The 17,771-nt window shown below is 43.7% G+C and overlaps 1 protein-coding gene across 1 annotated transcript in view; it reads left to right on the top strand.

Moving 5' to 3' along the window:
• LOC130073384 (neprilysin-like) overlaps positions 1-17,771 on the top strand; it is a 247,535-nt gene that overhangs the window by 125,791 nt on the left and 103,973 nt on the right. Inside the window, exon 2 of the mRNA XM_056238750.1 lies at positions 2,259-2,429. Coding sequence (XP_056094725.1) covers positions 2,259-2,429 — 171 coding nt within the window. The remainder of the gene's footprint in view (positions 1-2,258; positions 2,430-17,771) is intronic.

Genomic DNA, 17,771 nt, shown 5'->3' on the forward strand with positions numbered 1-17,771 from the left:
CAGAGACAGCTCTCATAAAGATAATAAACGATATTCGCTTAAATACTGATTCAGGCAAATTATCAGTGCTGGTACTACTCGACCTCAGTGCTGCATTTGACACTGTCGATCACAACATACTTCTTGACAGGCTGGAAAACTGGGTGGGGCTTTCCGGGATAGTCCTAAAATGGTTCAGGTCATACTTAGAAGGGAGAGGTTATTATGTGAGTATAGGAGACCATAAGTCTGAGTGGACATCCATGACATGCGGAGTCCCCCAAGGCTCAATTCTTGCGCCACTCCTGTTCAACCTGTATATGCTCCCAATGAGCCAAATAATGAGAAAGAACCGAATCTCTTACCACAGCTATGCAGACGACACACAGCTCTACTTAGCCCTATCGCCTAACGACTACAGCCCCATTGACTCCCTGTGCCAATGCATTGATGAAGTCAACAGTTGGATGTGCCAAAACTTTCTTCAGTTAAACAAAGACAAAACTGAAGTCATTGCGTTTGGAAACAAAGATGAAGTTCTCAAGGTGAATGCATACCTTGACGCTAGGGGTCTAACAACTAAAAATCAAGTCAGGAATCTGGGTGTGTCTCTTGAGTCAGACCTTAATTTCAGTAGTCATGTCAAAGCAATAACTAAATCAGCATAGTATCATCTGAAAAATATTGCAAGAATTAGATGCTTTGTTTCCAATCAAGACTTAGAGAAACTTGTGCATGCTTTTATCACCAGCAGGGTGGATTATTGTAATGGACTCCTCACTGGCCTTCCTAAAAAGACCATAAGACAGTTGCAGCTCATACAGAACGCTGCTGCCAGGCTTCTGAGCAGAACCAGAAAATATGAACACATCACACCAGTCCTCAGGTCTTTACACTGGCTTCCAGTTACATTTAGGATTGACTTTAAAGTATTATTACTGGTATATAAATCTTTTAATGGGCTAGGACCTCAATATATTGCAGATATGCTCACTGAATATAAACCTAACAGATCACTCAGATCATTAGGATCACATCAGCTAGAAATACCAAGGGTTCACTCTAAGCATGGAGAGTCTGCTTTTAGCTATTATGCCAGCCGCAGCTGGAACCAGCTTCCAGAGGAGATCAGATGTGCTCCTACAGTAGTCACATTCAAATCCAGACTCAAAACACATTTGTTTAGCTATGCATTTACTGAATGAGCACTGTGCCACTGTTCGTCCGAATGTTTTTACTGTACTTTATTTTATTTTTTATTCTAAACTGTTTTAATTATTCTTATTTGTTTGATTATTTTAATTTCTTCTATGTACAGCACTTTGAATTACCATTGTGTATGAAATGTGCTATATAAATAAACTTGCCTTGCCTTGCCTTACACATGAAAGAAGATCCGTTTCTTCAGATGGTGCATGGGATGTACACTGATCAAGTGTGTGATTTAAAGTGTGTCTGTTTCCAACTTACATTTTTACAAGTTGTTTATTATTCATGCCTAAGTATAATTAACTGCAGTGCAATTATTAAACCAGCCCCTGTCTCAAATAGTTACACCAGTCACACTTTTTCCTCTAAAAGTCAACAAGATTAATCGTCCGGATCTAACAGATGCTGCGATGTGACTAAGATAAGAGCTAGTGCCCCTGCCAAAAGTGACTCATTAGCCAAATTAGCCCTGACATTTTTCATTCCGTTTTCCCAAAAGTAAACCAGCCCCCTGTTGCTAAATAGACTTTAAATATATTATCCGTAAATACTACAGAAATTGAAAGAAACAAGAGTCTGTGTATGTAAAGTACCCCAATAAGAATGTGAGTTTAGGTTTGTGCGTATTTGCCCTGTGTTGTGTATTTGTTACTGTGTGTGAGAGAGTGTCAGCCTCCCTGAAAGGAAGATTTTAAGACTTTGTCCCCAGGTCACAGTCCTCTCAGCCAGAACACAGCAGGTCTCTACCTCGGCTTGTAACTCTGTGTGTGTCTGTGTGTATTTGTGCACCTGAATGCTTCAAAGTATGTATGACAAGAGTCTTTGTGATCTGTGAATCGTGAGTGTGTGTTTGGCAGAGTGGAATCAGTGATTAATTCCCTGCTGCAATAAATAACAGCTCAAAGTGTAGACTGTTCATTTTTGAAATCTGTAAAAACAGGTTAGTTCTGTGACAAATGACAGAAGGTATGTGTTTAGAGAGACCAAACTCTGCAAAGAAACTCACTGTGAAGTTATCTGAGCATGGTTTACACTGAATCTTAACTTAAACTCTCTCTTACTCTTTTCAGGTGAGTTTCTACAGGCTGCCCCAGAGGGACAGCAGACCATGGCTGACAACAACACTCAGAAAAAAAAGCCCCGCTGGACGTCACTGGAGATAGGTCTCCTGACAATTGTATCTTTACTATTTTTCATTATTGTGGCCCTAATCCTCCTCTTCGTCACACAGAGTGGCAAAAGTAAGTGCATGAGATTCATTGTGTTGTTGAGTGACTAAATTACTGGCAGCGCTAGCTGCTTTTGAGCTGATTTTTCCATTGAGGTCGATCCAGAAATTATTGCAAAAGCTAAAATACCCAAACTGATTTTTTTTTCTATTAAAATGCTCAGTGAAAGAATATTTTATGAGACATATATGCTGGAGTCATTTTACACAAACACAAGTCTAACTCATACAGTAAAAGAGTCTATTCTTGATGGAAAAGCTGGACAATATCGTAAATATAAATTTTTTAAATATAACTCTTTACATAATATGTGATATAAATATATTTATGATATAAATATATATATGTTTGCTCTAAAAGTTTAAGAGTTTAACATATGAACAAAATAACTTACTAGAGAGAGTAGATTTTAAATGTTTAATGCAAGAATTGAAATACAAACACCACTTCTTTCCCCAAGAAAACAATACATTTATATGTACCAGTATAACAATGCAGAGTTATAATTAATCAGAAAACATATCATGCAGAGACTTAAAGTGCAAAGGAATCAAAGAAATTGTTTTAAAATGATTAACTGAAGCAGCAGTTTAGAACAAACGATTCACTGGAATGACAATGTAATTGTCACAAATTTGGTTTAGTTTGCTAACAAAATCCTAGTGAATAATTCTATAATGTAAATATTCTATACATTGCCATGGCCTAACTGCTTCACTAATTAAGTTTTATTTTAACCAGACAACTGTTTAATTGAAAACTTGGTAACACTTTACAATATGTGTGCACTAATATGCATTACTTCACGCTTAACTAATACACAGATATTTATTAGTTAATGTATGACTGATAAAGAACTAAACCATTCATTAATGATTACAACAAATAAAGAGTCTGTCTGATTAATAGATTACCGGTAAGTAATATATGAGTTGCTATTAATTAAATGTCTGTAACAAAAAACGTTTTATTCTAGTTTAATGCATTCTTTTTTTTATCAACACTTGAATGTAGGTATGTTTCATAAAATAAGCAACAATTTGAGCAAAAAGCTGAGAAAAACGTGTTTGGGATGGGATTCAGGCCACATTTACACACAGCCGGGTATTAAGAGAAACGAATACCCCCCCCTCCGTTTTCAATAATAACATCTTGCACACAACATCGTTTTCCAAAAAGTTGTCATTTACATCAACCCGCATAAATACGTCGTCGAGCGCCATCATAACTATTCCAAACTCACATGACGTTAAGCAGTTTCTGGCACATAATGTGACATTTGAGAACCTAAAACCCCGTTTCTCCCAGTTAACACGGGAACACAACCGGCGTTATCAGACATCTCCACTTTGGCCGGAGTTTTTAGAAATAATCGTTTTCTGTGATAAAAACAGGGTTTTCGTGTGAATGAGAGGCCAAACCGCAGGGAAATATCTGCATCTTCCCTTTGTGTAAAAGGGGCACCAGAATGATGATCAAAACACAGATGGAGTAGATTGAGTCCATCAACACCCCCAAAGCTTCACAGTCCTATAGCTCGTCCTGGGTCAACATTTTATTCTGTAACATTAGGCAGTTTTGATTTATATGCTGTTTAATATTGATGGTCACGTTATTTTACATATGCATAAGCTTACATATGCTATCGCTTGTTTCTGCTTCTTCTTCGCCTATGTTTTGATCAGGAGATTCAGTACTATGGGGTGAGAATTGTTGCATTATTCCAAATCAATAGATTATGATCCACAAATAAATGTAAAGAGATTCACAAAAATATATCAAATTCAGAAATAAATAGATTAAGATCCACAAATAAATGTAAAGAGTTTCACAAAAAATATAAAAAAACTCACAAATAAATAAAATGAGATTTGCAAATAAAAAAAATATATTTACAAATGTTTTTTTATGCCACAAACACAACTCTGCCTGGCATTTATTTGTGAACCGCTTTCTGTGGATTTGTAAATCCCCTCACGCATTTGTGGATTTTGAAACACTTCTAGCGTCGAGGTGCAGACAAATCCACAAATAAGTGGACTCCACCCACCGTTTCCTCAAGCCAATCAGATAACGGCCACATTGAGCTGACCAATCGTAGCACGTTCTCGCTACAACCAATCTCGTTTGGTTGTATCAATGAATCATCTGCATTGGCTCAAATAGAAAGTCTAAGGCTAAGGCCCATAATATTGCTACAGTAAAATATGTTTAAAATTTGGATTTCGTTAGAGTTAGACCATTAGACTGTGTATCAAGCCAAGACACATTTTTATGAGCCTTTGAAAATGCAAGAGAAACAGCGCATACATCTCTGTTGGGAACAACGCATTATGGAAGCGTCACGTTATTCATGGTAAAACAGAAAAGCATCAATATTGCTGACTAATGAATAACTGGATTCAACCTCGTGATAAATACGCGAGTTTGTGTAATATAGGTGAAATTACTGTCCCCAACAGCTTTTCCCACTTCTTCAGGCAAGTTTTAAATACGCAGCAGGTCCGTGGATCTAATGATCCATAGTAACGTTACATTAAACATGTATCATGCATTTAAAAGTGAAATGCCCAGCAGACAAGCTATTTGCATTTATTTATCCGTTAAAACACTTGATCACACAATTAATAGTTCATATGAATCAGACTTAATAATATTTTATTGTAAAAGTTACTTACAGCATCCAAAATGAATGCAAAAATGTATTTTTTCATGATCCACTCAAAACCCCAGTAGCCTACATGCTACATCTTCAATGATGGTCATTTGTGCTGATATTTGGTATTCTACATAATATTTATGTCATATAGCTATCTATTTGTCACCACGATTGTACTTTAGACAAAATCATCCGTTTTGTAATTTCTTACATCGTGTCTACCCCGTGCGAGTCTGTCTAACGTTACACTGGACAAAGCAAAGGTGCAAATGATGTGTCCTCCGTGTAGCCGCTACTTCAGAAGAAGAACGGGCATCCGTTTACTATCAATGAATCATCGTGTCGCGCAATTATGAATTATGCATGTAGCCAGCACTAGTCAAGAAGGAAGATTAGACATGTCATATATCATGTCATATATCTGCAGGTAAGAAAATGTCATGGGCAAAATGTGTTAACATTACAAACATGTCAGTTCCCTATCGGTCAGTCACTACAACGTAGGTCAGACTGACCAATAGGAATCTCACTAGAGAGCCAATTTACTTCGAGTGAATCTAAAACAAGCCAATGCACATTGGCGTGCAATCATTTGCAACAGCTGCGCGTCCTCGTCAGCGCGGGTATATAACGAGCGGCTGTGTGATTGCACTTCAGCTTTTTGCTTCGGAGCCTAAACTTCGATGCCTCTGCTTAGAGTGACTTCTTTCTACAAGCAAACTCTCTCTCTGGTACGTGTGTCACGGCGCGACAGCGTGGACAGATCTCCTCTCTCCGGGCGAAGAAACCCAAAAGCTGTTTTCACAGCTGGTAAAACTAAGCACGAGAGCTGATCAGCGCACGTACGGGTGCACATTCCCGGCCGTGATCGTCTGCATCTGTCCCCCTGTGTGCCTCAGTATCAGCGAGAGCTGTTCCTAAAGGAGCTTACACAGATAGTTTGCGTCTTTTTAAAGATGACATTCTATCTGTGTGTTTCTGGATGCGGTCGTTACCTGGGATCGCGGGATGGTCACGAACGCTGTCTTGTGTGTCTGGGCTTACAACACGCACAGGCAGCGTTCGTGGATGAGTCATGCACCCATTGTGGGAAGATGACCATCTCGGAGCTGAGGTCGAGACTCTCGTTCCTGCAAAGGGGCGGAGTCCCCGTGCCGGCGCCCCGTTCCAATCCTCCTGCGAGGGTTGCTTCGGACGCTGGCGCGGGTGACCTGAGGATTACAGTGAGCGCGCTTCCTTCGGGGAACCAACCCCCTAGGAACCCTCACTCCTCTCAGCCTCCGCAACCATGTGAGCTGCCAAAGGAGCGCGCTGGACCATCCACGAGGTGTGTACCAACCGTTTCCTTTGGCGCTCCCGGCGATGAACAGATGTCGATCGCGGCATCGGAGGGTGGGTCAGATGTCTCTGCGGACGACGTGTCGGAGCCGCTGCCTCCTTCGGGGGTGCCAGCGGTGCCCGATACGGACCCGGAGATGATGGCCATGCTTTCCCGGGCCGCCGAGAGGGTCGGACTCGTGTGGAACCCCCCACCGGGTCCCGAACCCTCGAGGCTGGACGATTGGTATCTCGGGGTGGCGCGTGCTGGCTCTCAGCAACCCACCCCAGTGGCTTTCTTCCCAGAGGTGCATGAGGAGCTCACTGGGACGTGGACGGCACCTTTTACTGCCCGAAACTGCTCCAGTAGTTCCTCCTCCCTCACCACCCTTGACGGCGGGGCAGCTAAGGGTTACGCGCGCATCCCGCCGGTGGAGTGGGCCGTTGCTATGCAACTGTGCCCTAACTCCACTTGGCGCGGAGAACCGTGTCTCCCTTCCCGGGCCTGTAAGTACTCGTCGGACTTAACCGGCAAGGCTTACAAGGCCTGTGGGGAAGCTGCCTCTGCCGTGCACGCTCTGGCGTTGCTCCAGGTCCATCAGGCCAAGGCACTGAAGGAACTGGACGAGGGTGGTCATGACCCACTGGTGTTCCAAGAACTCCGGCGGGCGATGGACCTCGCACTTCGTGCGACGAAGGTTACCGCTCGCTCAGTGGGCCGTGCGATGTCCACAATGGTGGTCCAGGAACGCCATCTCTGGCTGTGTCTGGCTGACATGCGGGAGACCGACAAGCTCCGGTTCCTCAACGCCCCCGTGTCCCAGACCGGCCTCTTCGGCGACGCGGTCGAGAACTTCGCCCAGCAGTTCTCGGCTGTACAGAAGCAGACTGAGGCCATCAAACACATCCTGCCTCGGCGGTCAGCTGCTGCCTCCACCCCACCGCCGGCGGCTCCTCAGTCTGCTCGTCGCCGGGGGCGTCCGCCTGCGCCCTCCCCGGCTCCCGCGCCGCAGCAGCCTCCACCAAAGCGGCGCCGCGGAGCCAGTCGCAGGCAGAACGCCCCGCCCGTCCAGGCCCCCGCCAAGAGGGGCGGCAAAGCCAGCACCAGGCGGCCCTAGGACGGGCAACCCAGAGATAGCAGGGACTGCTCTCCAGGAGACGATGGCCGCATCGCTCCCTCCCACGGAAGAGGGCCGGGTGGAAAATCTTTTGTTTTATTTTGTTCCGCCGCTGTCCCCAGAGCCAGCGGTACCCAAATTTTCAATAAAAGAGCAGTTTCTATCAACTCTGGGTCCGAAGAGGACTCGGAGAGCAGTGGGGGGACAAAATCCTTACCACTCTCATCCTCCTCTTCTATCGCCAGCTGGCAGCAGTGTACGGTTCGAGAACGCCACCGAGCCGCCTCCCGCACCTCCTGCCCCGTGGAACCAGGTAAGCGATTTACAGCACACTCAGACCCGCTGGGGGCTGCCTCCCAGAGAGAGCCCCCCCAAGCAGGTCCCTGTGTTCCACTTCGCTGCCCCACTCCGGGTACGCCTACGGTCCCCTTGGTCCCGCTTGTACGGTCTCTGAGAGCCTGGTTAGCGCTCCCCGGTCCGTCTCGCTGGCTCATCCGGACCATCAGGCTCGGCTATGCGATTCAGTTCGCCCGGCGTCCCCCCAAGTTTCGGGCCGTCCACTCCACTACAGTGAGAGCACCCGATGCCCATGTCTTGCGCACGGAGATCGCAGTCCTACTGGCAAAGGACGCGATAGAGCCGGTCCCTCCAGCCGATATGAGGTCAGGGCACTACAGTCCCTACTTCATTGTACCCAAGAAAGGGGGTGGGTTACGACCGATCTTGGACCTGCGAGTTTTGAATCGGAGCCTCCACAAGCTACCGTTCAAAATGCTCATGCACAAACGCATCTTCGAATGCATCCGTCCCCGAGATTGGTTTGCAGCGATCGACCTGAAGGACGCGTACTTTCATGTCTCGATTCTCCCTCGACACAGGCCGTTTCTGCGCTTTGCGTTCGAGGGTCGAGCATATCAGTACAAGGTCCTACCCTTCGGGCTGTCCCTGTCCCCCCGTGTCTTCACGAAAGTCGCGGAGGGGGCCCTTGTTCCCATGAGAGAACAGGGTGTTCGCATCCTCAACTATCTCGACGACTGGCTCATACTAGCACACTCTCGAGATCAGTTATGCGATCACAGGGACCTTGTGCTCAGGCACCTCAGCCAGTTGGGTCTCCGGGTCAACTGGGAGAAGAGCAAACTCGCCCCCGTGCAGAGGATCTCTTTTCGAGGTATGGAGTTGGATTCGGTCGCACAAACAGCGCGCCTCACAGAGCAGCGCGCTCAGTCGGTGCTGGACTGCTTGAACACGTTCAAGGGCAGGACGGCGGTCCCACTGAAATTCTTTCAGAGGCTCCTGGGGCATATGGCAGCAGCAGCAGCGGTAACCCCGCTCGGCTTGCTTCATATGAGACCGCTTCAGCACTGGCTTCACGGCCGAGTCCCGAGATGGGCGTGGCATCACGGCACTCACCGGGTGGCAATCACACCGGCCTGCCGTCAGACCTTCAGCCCGTGGTCAGATCCCTTGTTCCTTCGGGCAGGAGTCCCCTTGGAACAGGTATCCAGGCACGCTGTGGTATTCACAGATGCCTCTGCCACCGGCTGGGGTGCCACGTACAACGGGCATGCAGTATCAGGGGTGTGGACGGACCCTCATCTGCATTGGCATATCAATTGCCTCGAGTTGCTAGCAGTACACCTCGCTCTGCGCCGTCTGAAAAGGCCGCTGCAGGGCAGGGATGTGCTGGTCCGTACGGACAACACTGCGACCGTTGCGTATATCAACCGGCAAGGTGGTCTACGCTCCCATCGCATGTCGCAACTCGCCCGCCATCTCCTCCTCTGGAGTCAGAAGCATCTGAGGTCGCTTCGAGCCATGTGTGTCCCCGGCGTGCTCAACCGTGTGGCCAACGAGCTATCACGAGCTGTGCTCCCGGGAGAATGGCGACTCCACCCCCAGGTGGTTCAGCTGATATGGAGAGAGTTCGGGGAGGCTCAGGTAGACCTGTTTGCCTCCTCAGAGACCTCCCACTGCCAGCTGTTTTACTCCCTGACCGAGGGAACACTCGGCACGGACGCACTGGCACACAGCTGGCCCCTGGGGCCTTCGCAAATATGCGTTTCCCCCAGTGAGCCTTCTTGCACAGACACTGTGCAAAGTCAGGGAGGACAAGGAGCAGGTCCTTCTGGTGGCTCCCTACTGGCCCACTCGGACCTGGTTCCCAGAACTCATGCTCCTTGTGACAGTCCCTCCCTGGCCCATTCCTCTGAGGAAGGATCTTCTGACTCAGAGACGGGGCACCCTATGGCACCCGCGTCCAGACCTCTGGAAACTCCATGTCTGGTCCCTGGACGGGACGCGGAGGTTCTAGGTGACTTACCCCCTGAGGTACTTAACACCATCACTTCAGCACGGGCGCCGTCCACGAGACGTGTTTACGCCCTGAAGTGGAACCTGTTCGTCGAGTGGTGTTCTTCTCGCCGAGAAGACCCCCGAAGATGTTCGATAGGGTTCGTGCTTTCCTTCTTGCAGCAAGGGTTGGAGCGAAGACTGTCTCCCTCCACCCTCAAAGTCCATGCTGCTGCTATTTCAGCTTATCACGACCACATCGATGGCAAAACAGTTGGAAAGCACGACCTGGTCGTCAGGTTTCTTAGGGGGGCGAGACGATTAAATCCTCCTCGACCCCCCTTCATACCCTCTTGGGATCTTTCCCTGGTGCTCCGAGCATTTCAGGACGTCTCAAGATCATATGAGACACAGCCATCTTTTAACCGTATAAATATTGGGAACTATATTCTCAGAAGGAGAAGCACTGCTACTTGGGCGGAGTGATTACCGCAGCACCCGAGACGCACCGTGGTGAGGAGCAGAGAGTTCGTTCAGAGTTGGAGTAATTGGAGTTGGAGTAAAGTCAGCAATTACTAGATAGAAAAGCATAGTTTATCATGGGTGTTCGTTGTATTGTAAAGAGCTGCGACAATAAACAGTGGAGACCAGGTAATACCATGATGTTTCATAGAATTCCAACCAAAAACGCATCCTGATGAATCAATGGCTAAGTTACGTTAGATCCAAACATACCTGAAGAGATCATCAAGGACCATCGTGTTAGCTCAGTACATTTCACTGAGGACGACTATTTTGAAAAAATGGAATTTGCCACACGGACCATAAACGTGTGCTGAAGGATAAGGCCGATAGCATAGACCGTACTACGGTGTACATTTTAGGACATCCTCAGACCTCAGACATAAGAAAAAACAAGGCATCATGCCTCAGACTAAAAGGCTTCAGTCATTGCACAAAACGGCATCCGGCCTCAGACTGAAAAGCTTCAGGTCTCAGGAAAAACAATGTCAGGTGTCAGGTCTCATACAATTAGGCATCAGACGAAACAGCCTCAGACAAAAAGGCATCAGACTAAAAGGCATAGACAAAAAGGCATCAGACTAAAAGGCATCGAACGAAACGGCATCAGATAAAATAGCCTCAGACAAAAAGGCATCAGACTAAAAGGCATCGGACGAAACGACATCAGACAAAACAGCCTCAGACAAAAAGGCATCGGACATAAAGGCATCGGACGAAACGGCATCAGACAAAACAGCCTCAGACAAAAAGGCATCAGACTAAAAGGCATCGGCATCAGACAAAACAGCCTCAGACAAAAAGGCATCGGACATAAAGGCATCGGACGAAACGGCATCAGACAAAACAGCCTCAGACAAAAAGGCATCAGACTAAAAGGCATCGGGCGAAACGGACTCAGGTGGAGTTTAGAGGTTCGCATTGCCCCGCCCCATGTGACGTCACGTCGTTATTTTTCGACATAATATCTGTTATTTCGATATAATATCTCGTTATTTCGACATAATAACTTGCTATTTATAATGGTTTTCTATGGGAGGAAAATGCTAAACGTTTAATTAAATGCGCTGCGTTCATATTCTGGGCTCATCTGATTTATTGTAGTATAGCCTTTATTATGATTTTAGTATCATAATGATTAATACATGCACACACAATTATCTGTGAACTTGATAAATGTTGCAGATATATTTTACTATGCACAAACAAATGCTTTTAAACTTATGTGTGCAAAATTCAGAATTAAATGAATGTGCATCAATAGAGAGTCTGTAGGTCTACTATAGCAATTAAATAAGCGCATTTAGTTTCATATTTGTTAAAATATTATAATGTTATTTTTTTTTCTCCATGTTGATTATGAAAAGTGAACAGCATGAGTAAGATAGGATGCGCAACATATGGGTCAGACATGATTTTGACCACTTCATTAAGTTTTGTTTTGTAGAAAGCCTTTCTTTAAAGTAAATTTCATTGTGTATAAATTGTATCTTAATTTTAATAAATTTTTCATCAACCAATTGCCTGGATTTAATAAATAAGAAGCACATATAGCAGACAATATAATCATGGAGACATGGAGGCGCAGGCGCAGTCACGTGCACCAGTCTGCACGCGAACTGGAGCGCACCTCATCATAAAGTTAAACTCAGTGTATGCCTCACAGACATGAGAAATATATCTATAGAATGCTTGAAATGTATTTAAACGAAAAAATTCAAAACGAAAAGTAATAGACCATTCAGTAATAGTTAGAGGTAAAATAGTTCAGTAATTCAGTAAAAGTAATAGTTTTCACGATCGTGAAGTTAAAGCGTTCTTTCGAGCTATTAGACTGCTTGATTAAAACGGCTTGATTTAACATTGCTGTAAACATTTTTTATTTGTATTGGGATATTGTATATTTAACATCAGCATTATCAAAGCAGTACTGGGCACTGCAGTACGATTAACAAGCATAAAGATTACCTGATTTTGTATCCAGAAGCACCAAGAAAAGAGCACATTTCTCTTTGTTTAAAGCCACTGTCAAAAAGCAACTTTATAATTTCATCTACAAATAAGTTACGGCACATTACTTACTTTTTTTTTCATTCTGAAGTAAGTTTCAACATTCATTCTGTAGTTAAGGAAACAGAACATGATAGTAGCCTATACCATTTAGCAATTAAAGCATAATATATTTAGATAGACACACAAGCCAAGTTAAATGCAGGATACTTATCTCTGTATCCATTCTTGATTGACTGAAACACACGAATATAGTTTAAGACAGAACCAGGCAAAATCATTTAATTTGACAACGATTAGTGTTAGACTAATACAGTTAGATTAAAAATTAGAATGAGATTTCAGTCTAATAGCTTGAAAGAACGCTTTAACTTCACGACCGTGAAAACTATCGATAGTTTGCCAACATACAAGCTATAGCTAGTTATGCATAGTATAGTATGCATAGTAAAATATATCTGCAACATTTATCAAGTTCACAGATAATTGTGCGTGCATGTATTAATCATTATGATACTAAAATCATAATAAAGGCTATACTACAATAAATCAGGGGCCGTATTCACAAAGAATTTTAAGGCTAAAAGTAGCTCCTAACTGGCGAATTTAGGAGCAACTCCTAAAAATAATGGGCGTGTCACTCCTAACTTTAGGACTCCTAATTTTTTTCACTAAGAGTAATTCACGCAGCATTTTAGCCCTAAAAGTAGCACCTAAGTCTGGGACAGCTTAAAAGAAGTCGAGAGGACTCCTAACTCACTAAGACCTATTCACAAAGGATTGTAGCGCATACCACCGCCTCTCGCAGTCGTCCGGGGTCCGCGACACAAGCGGGAATGCTGCATTGATCTGCAAACAAATCCTCTCCCATGTCTCACGCTTAGTTTTGCTTGATATCCTAGTGCCGAATTTCCCTTTTATTATGTTTTTTTTTTTTTTCAGCACCAACTGGGCCAGCAGCAGTAACTGATCCTGCGTCCAGTTGGGCTTTCTTTTCCGTTTTGGCGAGTTCATAATCCACCGTCATTCAACTATTACATTAGGCTACTTCAATAGGAGCAACATTTCCTTGCTTTAAGTTTATTTTTCTATTTAGGCTAATAGGATGTCAATTAACCAAGCAAGTGTTAATGCAAGTGTCGTTTTTCATTATTAGGCAAGTGGCGGTTTTCATTAGGGTATTAGGCTACCTTGATTTAATTTAATTTAATTCACGACTTTTCTCTCTCTCTCTCTGCCTTTTTAGAATTACACTTCACTGGAGCCTGCACAAACAAACATGTCATTATATATGCATTTCGATGACATTACTATTATTATTTTGTGTAGGACACAGACATATTTAGATGTCGTAATTCCATGATTTGTTGCGTCTGTGTTATGTTACGCACAGTGTTGTGCCTGAACGCGTTCAATGAACGATAGTTCATGAACTCGTTCATATTTTGGGCGAACATGAACTGAAGGTACTGAATTACTGCCTGATGAAAGTTACTGTGAACGCGTTCATTCTGGTGTCTGTGAACGCACGCTCTTCTCAGTTTAACTTCGTTCAATAGGGTGCCAGATTTCTATATAGCCTTCCAGGCGAAAACCTGGCGAAAACACACCGTAAACAGGCCTTAATATGTAGCGAAAAAAACACCCAATCTGGCAACACCAGCCACCAGTGTCGCACGCACCGCCGCATGCGTCATCAAAACAAAAAGCAGCATCGACAAAGCAGCGAAGGGCGTCGTATGATCATTTAAACAAGTTTTATGACAAGGTCGGTGAGGATGGGAAAAATCTTACATTTCTGTGCAAACCTTGCCCGTCGATAAAATAATTGCTGTCTGTGGTATATGGGCTGTGGCAATAATAAAAAAAAAAAGAAGCTCGCAGCAACATATGGAAAAAAAAGAACTATGAACTAGTTCATTTTTTGAAGTATGAACTATGAACTGAACTAGTTCATTTTAAAATTTGTGAACTGAACTTTGAACTAGTTCATGTAGAAAATGAACTTTCCCAACACTGGTTACGCATGATGGCCCTGTCATCTAACAACCAATCACCGTGATCATTGCGAGGAAGCTTGTGCATTAGAATTCTGCCCTACAAAGGCAAAAGACCTTAACTCGCTAGAGTGTGGAACTGAGAAAAATGACTTTAAAGATTTTTAGTTGTCCCGCCAAATTAATTATAGGTAGGACACTGAAAATCTGGCAATTAGATGTTTAAGTAATGAAAATGATCTACATAACGAAATTTTGAGCTCAAACTTGACTTTTGACCACTATTTTAAAGTTACTGTACTCTGCCTTTGTATTGTCAGCAAAAAGTGAGAAGTCATGCCAAGGCAAAAGCCAGTAACTTCCACATTATCAATATTTGGTTGCTGATCACCATTAACAAAATCATTATAGTAACACCTGTATAAAATCTAGTGATCATGGCATTTATTTTGTATGATTTACAATTACCTAGCCTTCTAGTTATTGTGCTTTGGTTGCATTCTGGTGGCCCTATTAATACTACATGACAAAATACCTCCATAGCGGTAAAGACTAAAGAGTATCTTCAAGTGGTACCGAGTGGCATAAGACTTGCTAAACACGCGTTATGTAATGTAATGATCATGATAAAACAGATCCTCGCGCACATTCGACCCGGAGACTGGTTTATAGCGGTGGATCTGAAAGACGCATACTTTCACAGGCGTTTACCGAGATTCGTGTTCGAAGGTGTCACGCTCCGTTCACGAAAAGTAGCCTATGCAGTGCTTTACCCCTTAGGACTCAGTAGGGAGCGCGTTCTGGACTACTTAGACGACTAATGCATTTATAGCACAACCTTCTGTGTTCTGCGTCTTTTCAGTATGCGTTGGTTTCAGCTGTCTGCCCTATTATTGTGCGTGCACTTCGCTTGTCCCACGGATTTATTCCGGACGCTGTGTTTTGTATGCATGCTTTTAACAGCTGTTCTGATGATGTATGCACCAGCACTTCTTGCTTCATTATGTTGTATGCGCCAATATACCCTTGTTGCTTCATTATTATCACTCTGTGATATATTAGTCCCGCGTCGGCTCGACCGTGTTTAAGGCGGAGCTGAAGGCGGCGGCGAAGTTTTGGCACTCTGCCAGCTAGATGCATGATTGTTTCAACTAGGTCCGGTACCCGAACTGGGTGAGGCGGGGCTTTAGTTCTTTGTTGTATTGACATGCTTCGGCATGTGTAACATTTTTCTGTCAACTCTGCATATATACTTCGCGATCGATATCGCACGTTTGTCGATGGAGCGGGTTAAGAGCATAGCCTACTAAATGTTCTGACCGCATTAGTGCAGCACAAAGCTCTGAGGACATCAGAAGTTACAGGGACGGATGGTAGCTGTACAAAGTACACAGGCTACATCGTAATTTCAATTTTAATGGAGAGTAAAACAAAGGCAGAACACCGTGTAATCTGATAGGTAGCATTATTTGATAGAATGCCGGCACCGTAACTTCATATTGACGCGTGGCTAAACAAAGGCAGAGTGCCGTAACTCAATATGAGCGTTCCAAAACTAAGCCAAAGAGCTGTAACTGGTGTTACGGTGTTCTGCCTTGGTTTCTCATGGGCTTTTGGAAGTTACGGTTAAGACAAACCATTATTTTCTCGAAAAAACAACGGAATTGACTCAAGATACTTATCCACATGATAAAGGAGGATACTTATCCACATGATAAAGGAGGTCTTGAATGTGCCAAAAATATCAATAACTCATTTTCGACCAAAAACGAAGTTACGGTCTTTTGCCTTTGCACGGCAGAATTGACGTCATCCATAGCAACGATGACTCACTCTTAGTTTAGGAGTTGTCATTTTTCCTTACTATGAGTAGGTCTGAAAGGCGTTGTGAATAACTTTTAAGAGAAAACTCCTAGCTAAAATATTTTAGTGCGATTTAGGAGTACTCCTAGTGGTAAGATAAAATTCTTTGTGAATACGGCCCCAGATGAGCCCAGAATATGAACGCAACGCATTTAATTAAACGTTTAGCATTTTCCTCCCATAGAAAACCATTATAAATAGCAAGTTATTATGTCGAAATAACGAGATATTATATCGAAATAACAGATATTATGTCGAAAAATAACGACGTGACGTCACATGGGGCGGGGCAATGCGAACCTCTAAACTCCACCTGATTCTGTTTCGCCCGATGCCTTTTAGTCTGATGCCTTTTTGTCTGAGGCTGTTTTGTCTGATGCCGTTTCGTCCGATGCCTTTATGTCCGATGAATTTTTGTCTGAGGCTGTTTTGTCTGATGCCGATGCCTTTTAGTCTGATGCCTTTTAGTCTGAGGCTGTTTTGTCTGATGCCGTTTCGTCCGATGCCTTTATGTCCGATGCCTTTTTGTCTGAGGCTGTTTTGTCTGATGCCGTTTCGTCCGATGCCTTTTAGTCTGATGCCTTTTTGTCTGAGGGTGATTTGTCTGATGCCGTTTTGTCCTATGCAGGGCCGGCCAGAGGCATAAGCGAACTAAGCAGCTTAAACTAAACTGGCCACCAGGGGGCCCCCCAATCGAGTCGAAAAATCGAAAAATATTTATTTTAGTGACAAGTGACATAAATTAATGAATGAATATGAATGAATGAATGAATAATTCGAGACAAGAAAATTCTGATTACATGATCAATATACCTGCCTACAAGTTACAACTGCTGCTGTGTCTGCCAGCGTTTAAGTCATGCGCATAATCTAGACACCTCGCGCGTGTATAGACAAATCGTGCGCAACTGCGTATAGTCACGGTAATGTTAAGCCATGTAACAAAAAAGGACGTATCCCTCTGGTGCCGAAAATAGAAAGAAGAAAAGGACAGAGGAGGAGAAAAAAAGAGCAAGATAAAACTATTTGTATGATTATTTACGGTATGTTTTGTGCAGCAATTGACCCATTCCTATCTACGGCAAGCCCCGAGGGGAAAAATACATTGCATAAACACATACAACGAGCGCCAGTACATCATTACCGGTATTATAGTAACAGACTTTGTTGGATTCTGTCATGTACCATCCAACCAAGTCTGTTACAATAATAATCAAAAAAAATTTACACTGTATTGAGACAGTTGAGAAATAATAATATTTTTACAGTTTTCAACAATAATTGTCATTGTTGAACCCTTGCTCTTATTATGTTTCTGATTTCTCAGTTTTGTCATTATTTTAGCAATTAACCTGTTAACCGTCACCAGTGCGTGGGCGCTCTGAAGCGTTTTTTTTTTAAATAGTTCAAAGTTACTATCATATTTAATGTGATTAACTTGACAAACTATACATCATTAAAACGATATAAGACTCAAGTTTCAGTATTTGACCACTATTGTATTCTGTGAAACTTATAGTGACAGTTATGTCTTAATTTGTGTCAGGAGTTATGAAATACAAAAATGAGTCGTTAC

This window comes from Rhinichthys klamathensis, unplaced genomic scaffold, assembly GCF_029890125.1.
Source record: "Rhinichthys klamathensis goyatoka isolate OS25496 unplaced genomic scaffold, OSU_Roscu_1.1 h1tg000538l_1, whole genome shotgun sequence".
NCBI classification, from domain to species: domain Eukaryota; kingdom Metazoa; phylum Chordata; class Actinopteri; order Cypriniformes; family Leuciscidae; genus Rhinichthys; species Rhinichthys klamathensis.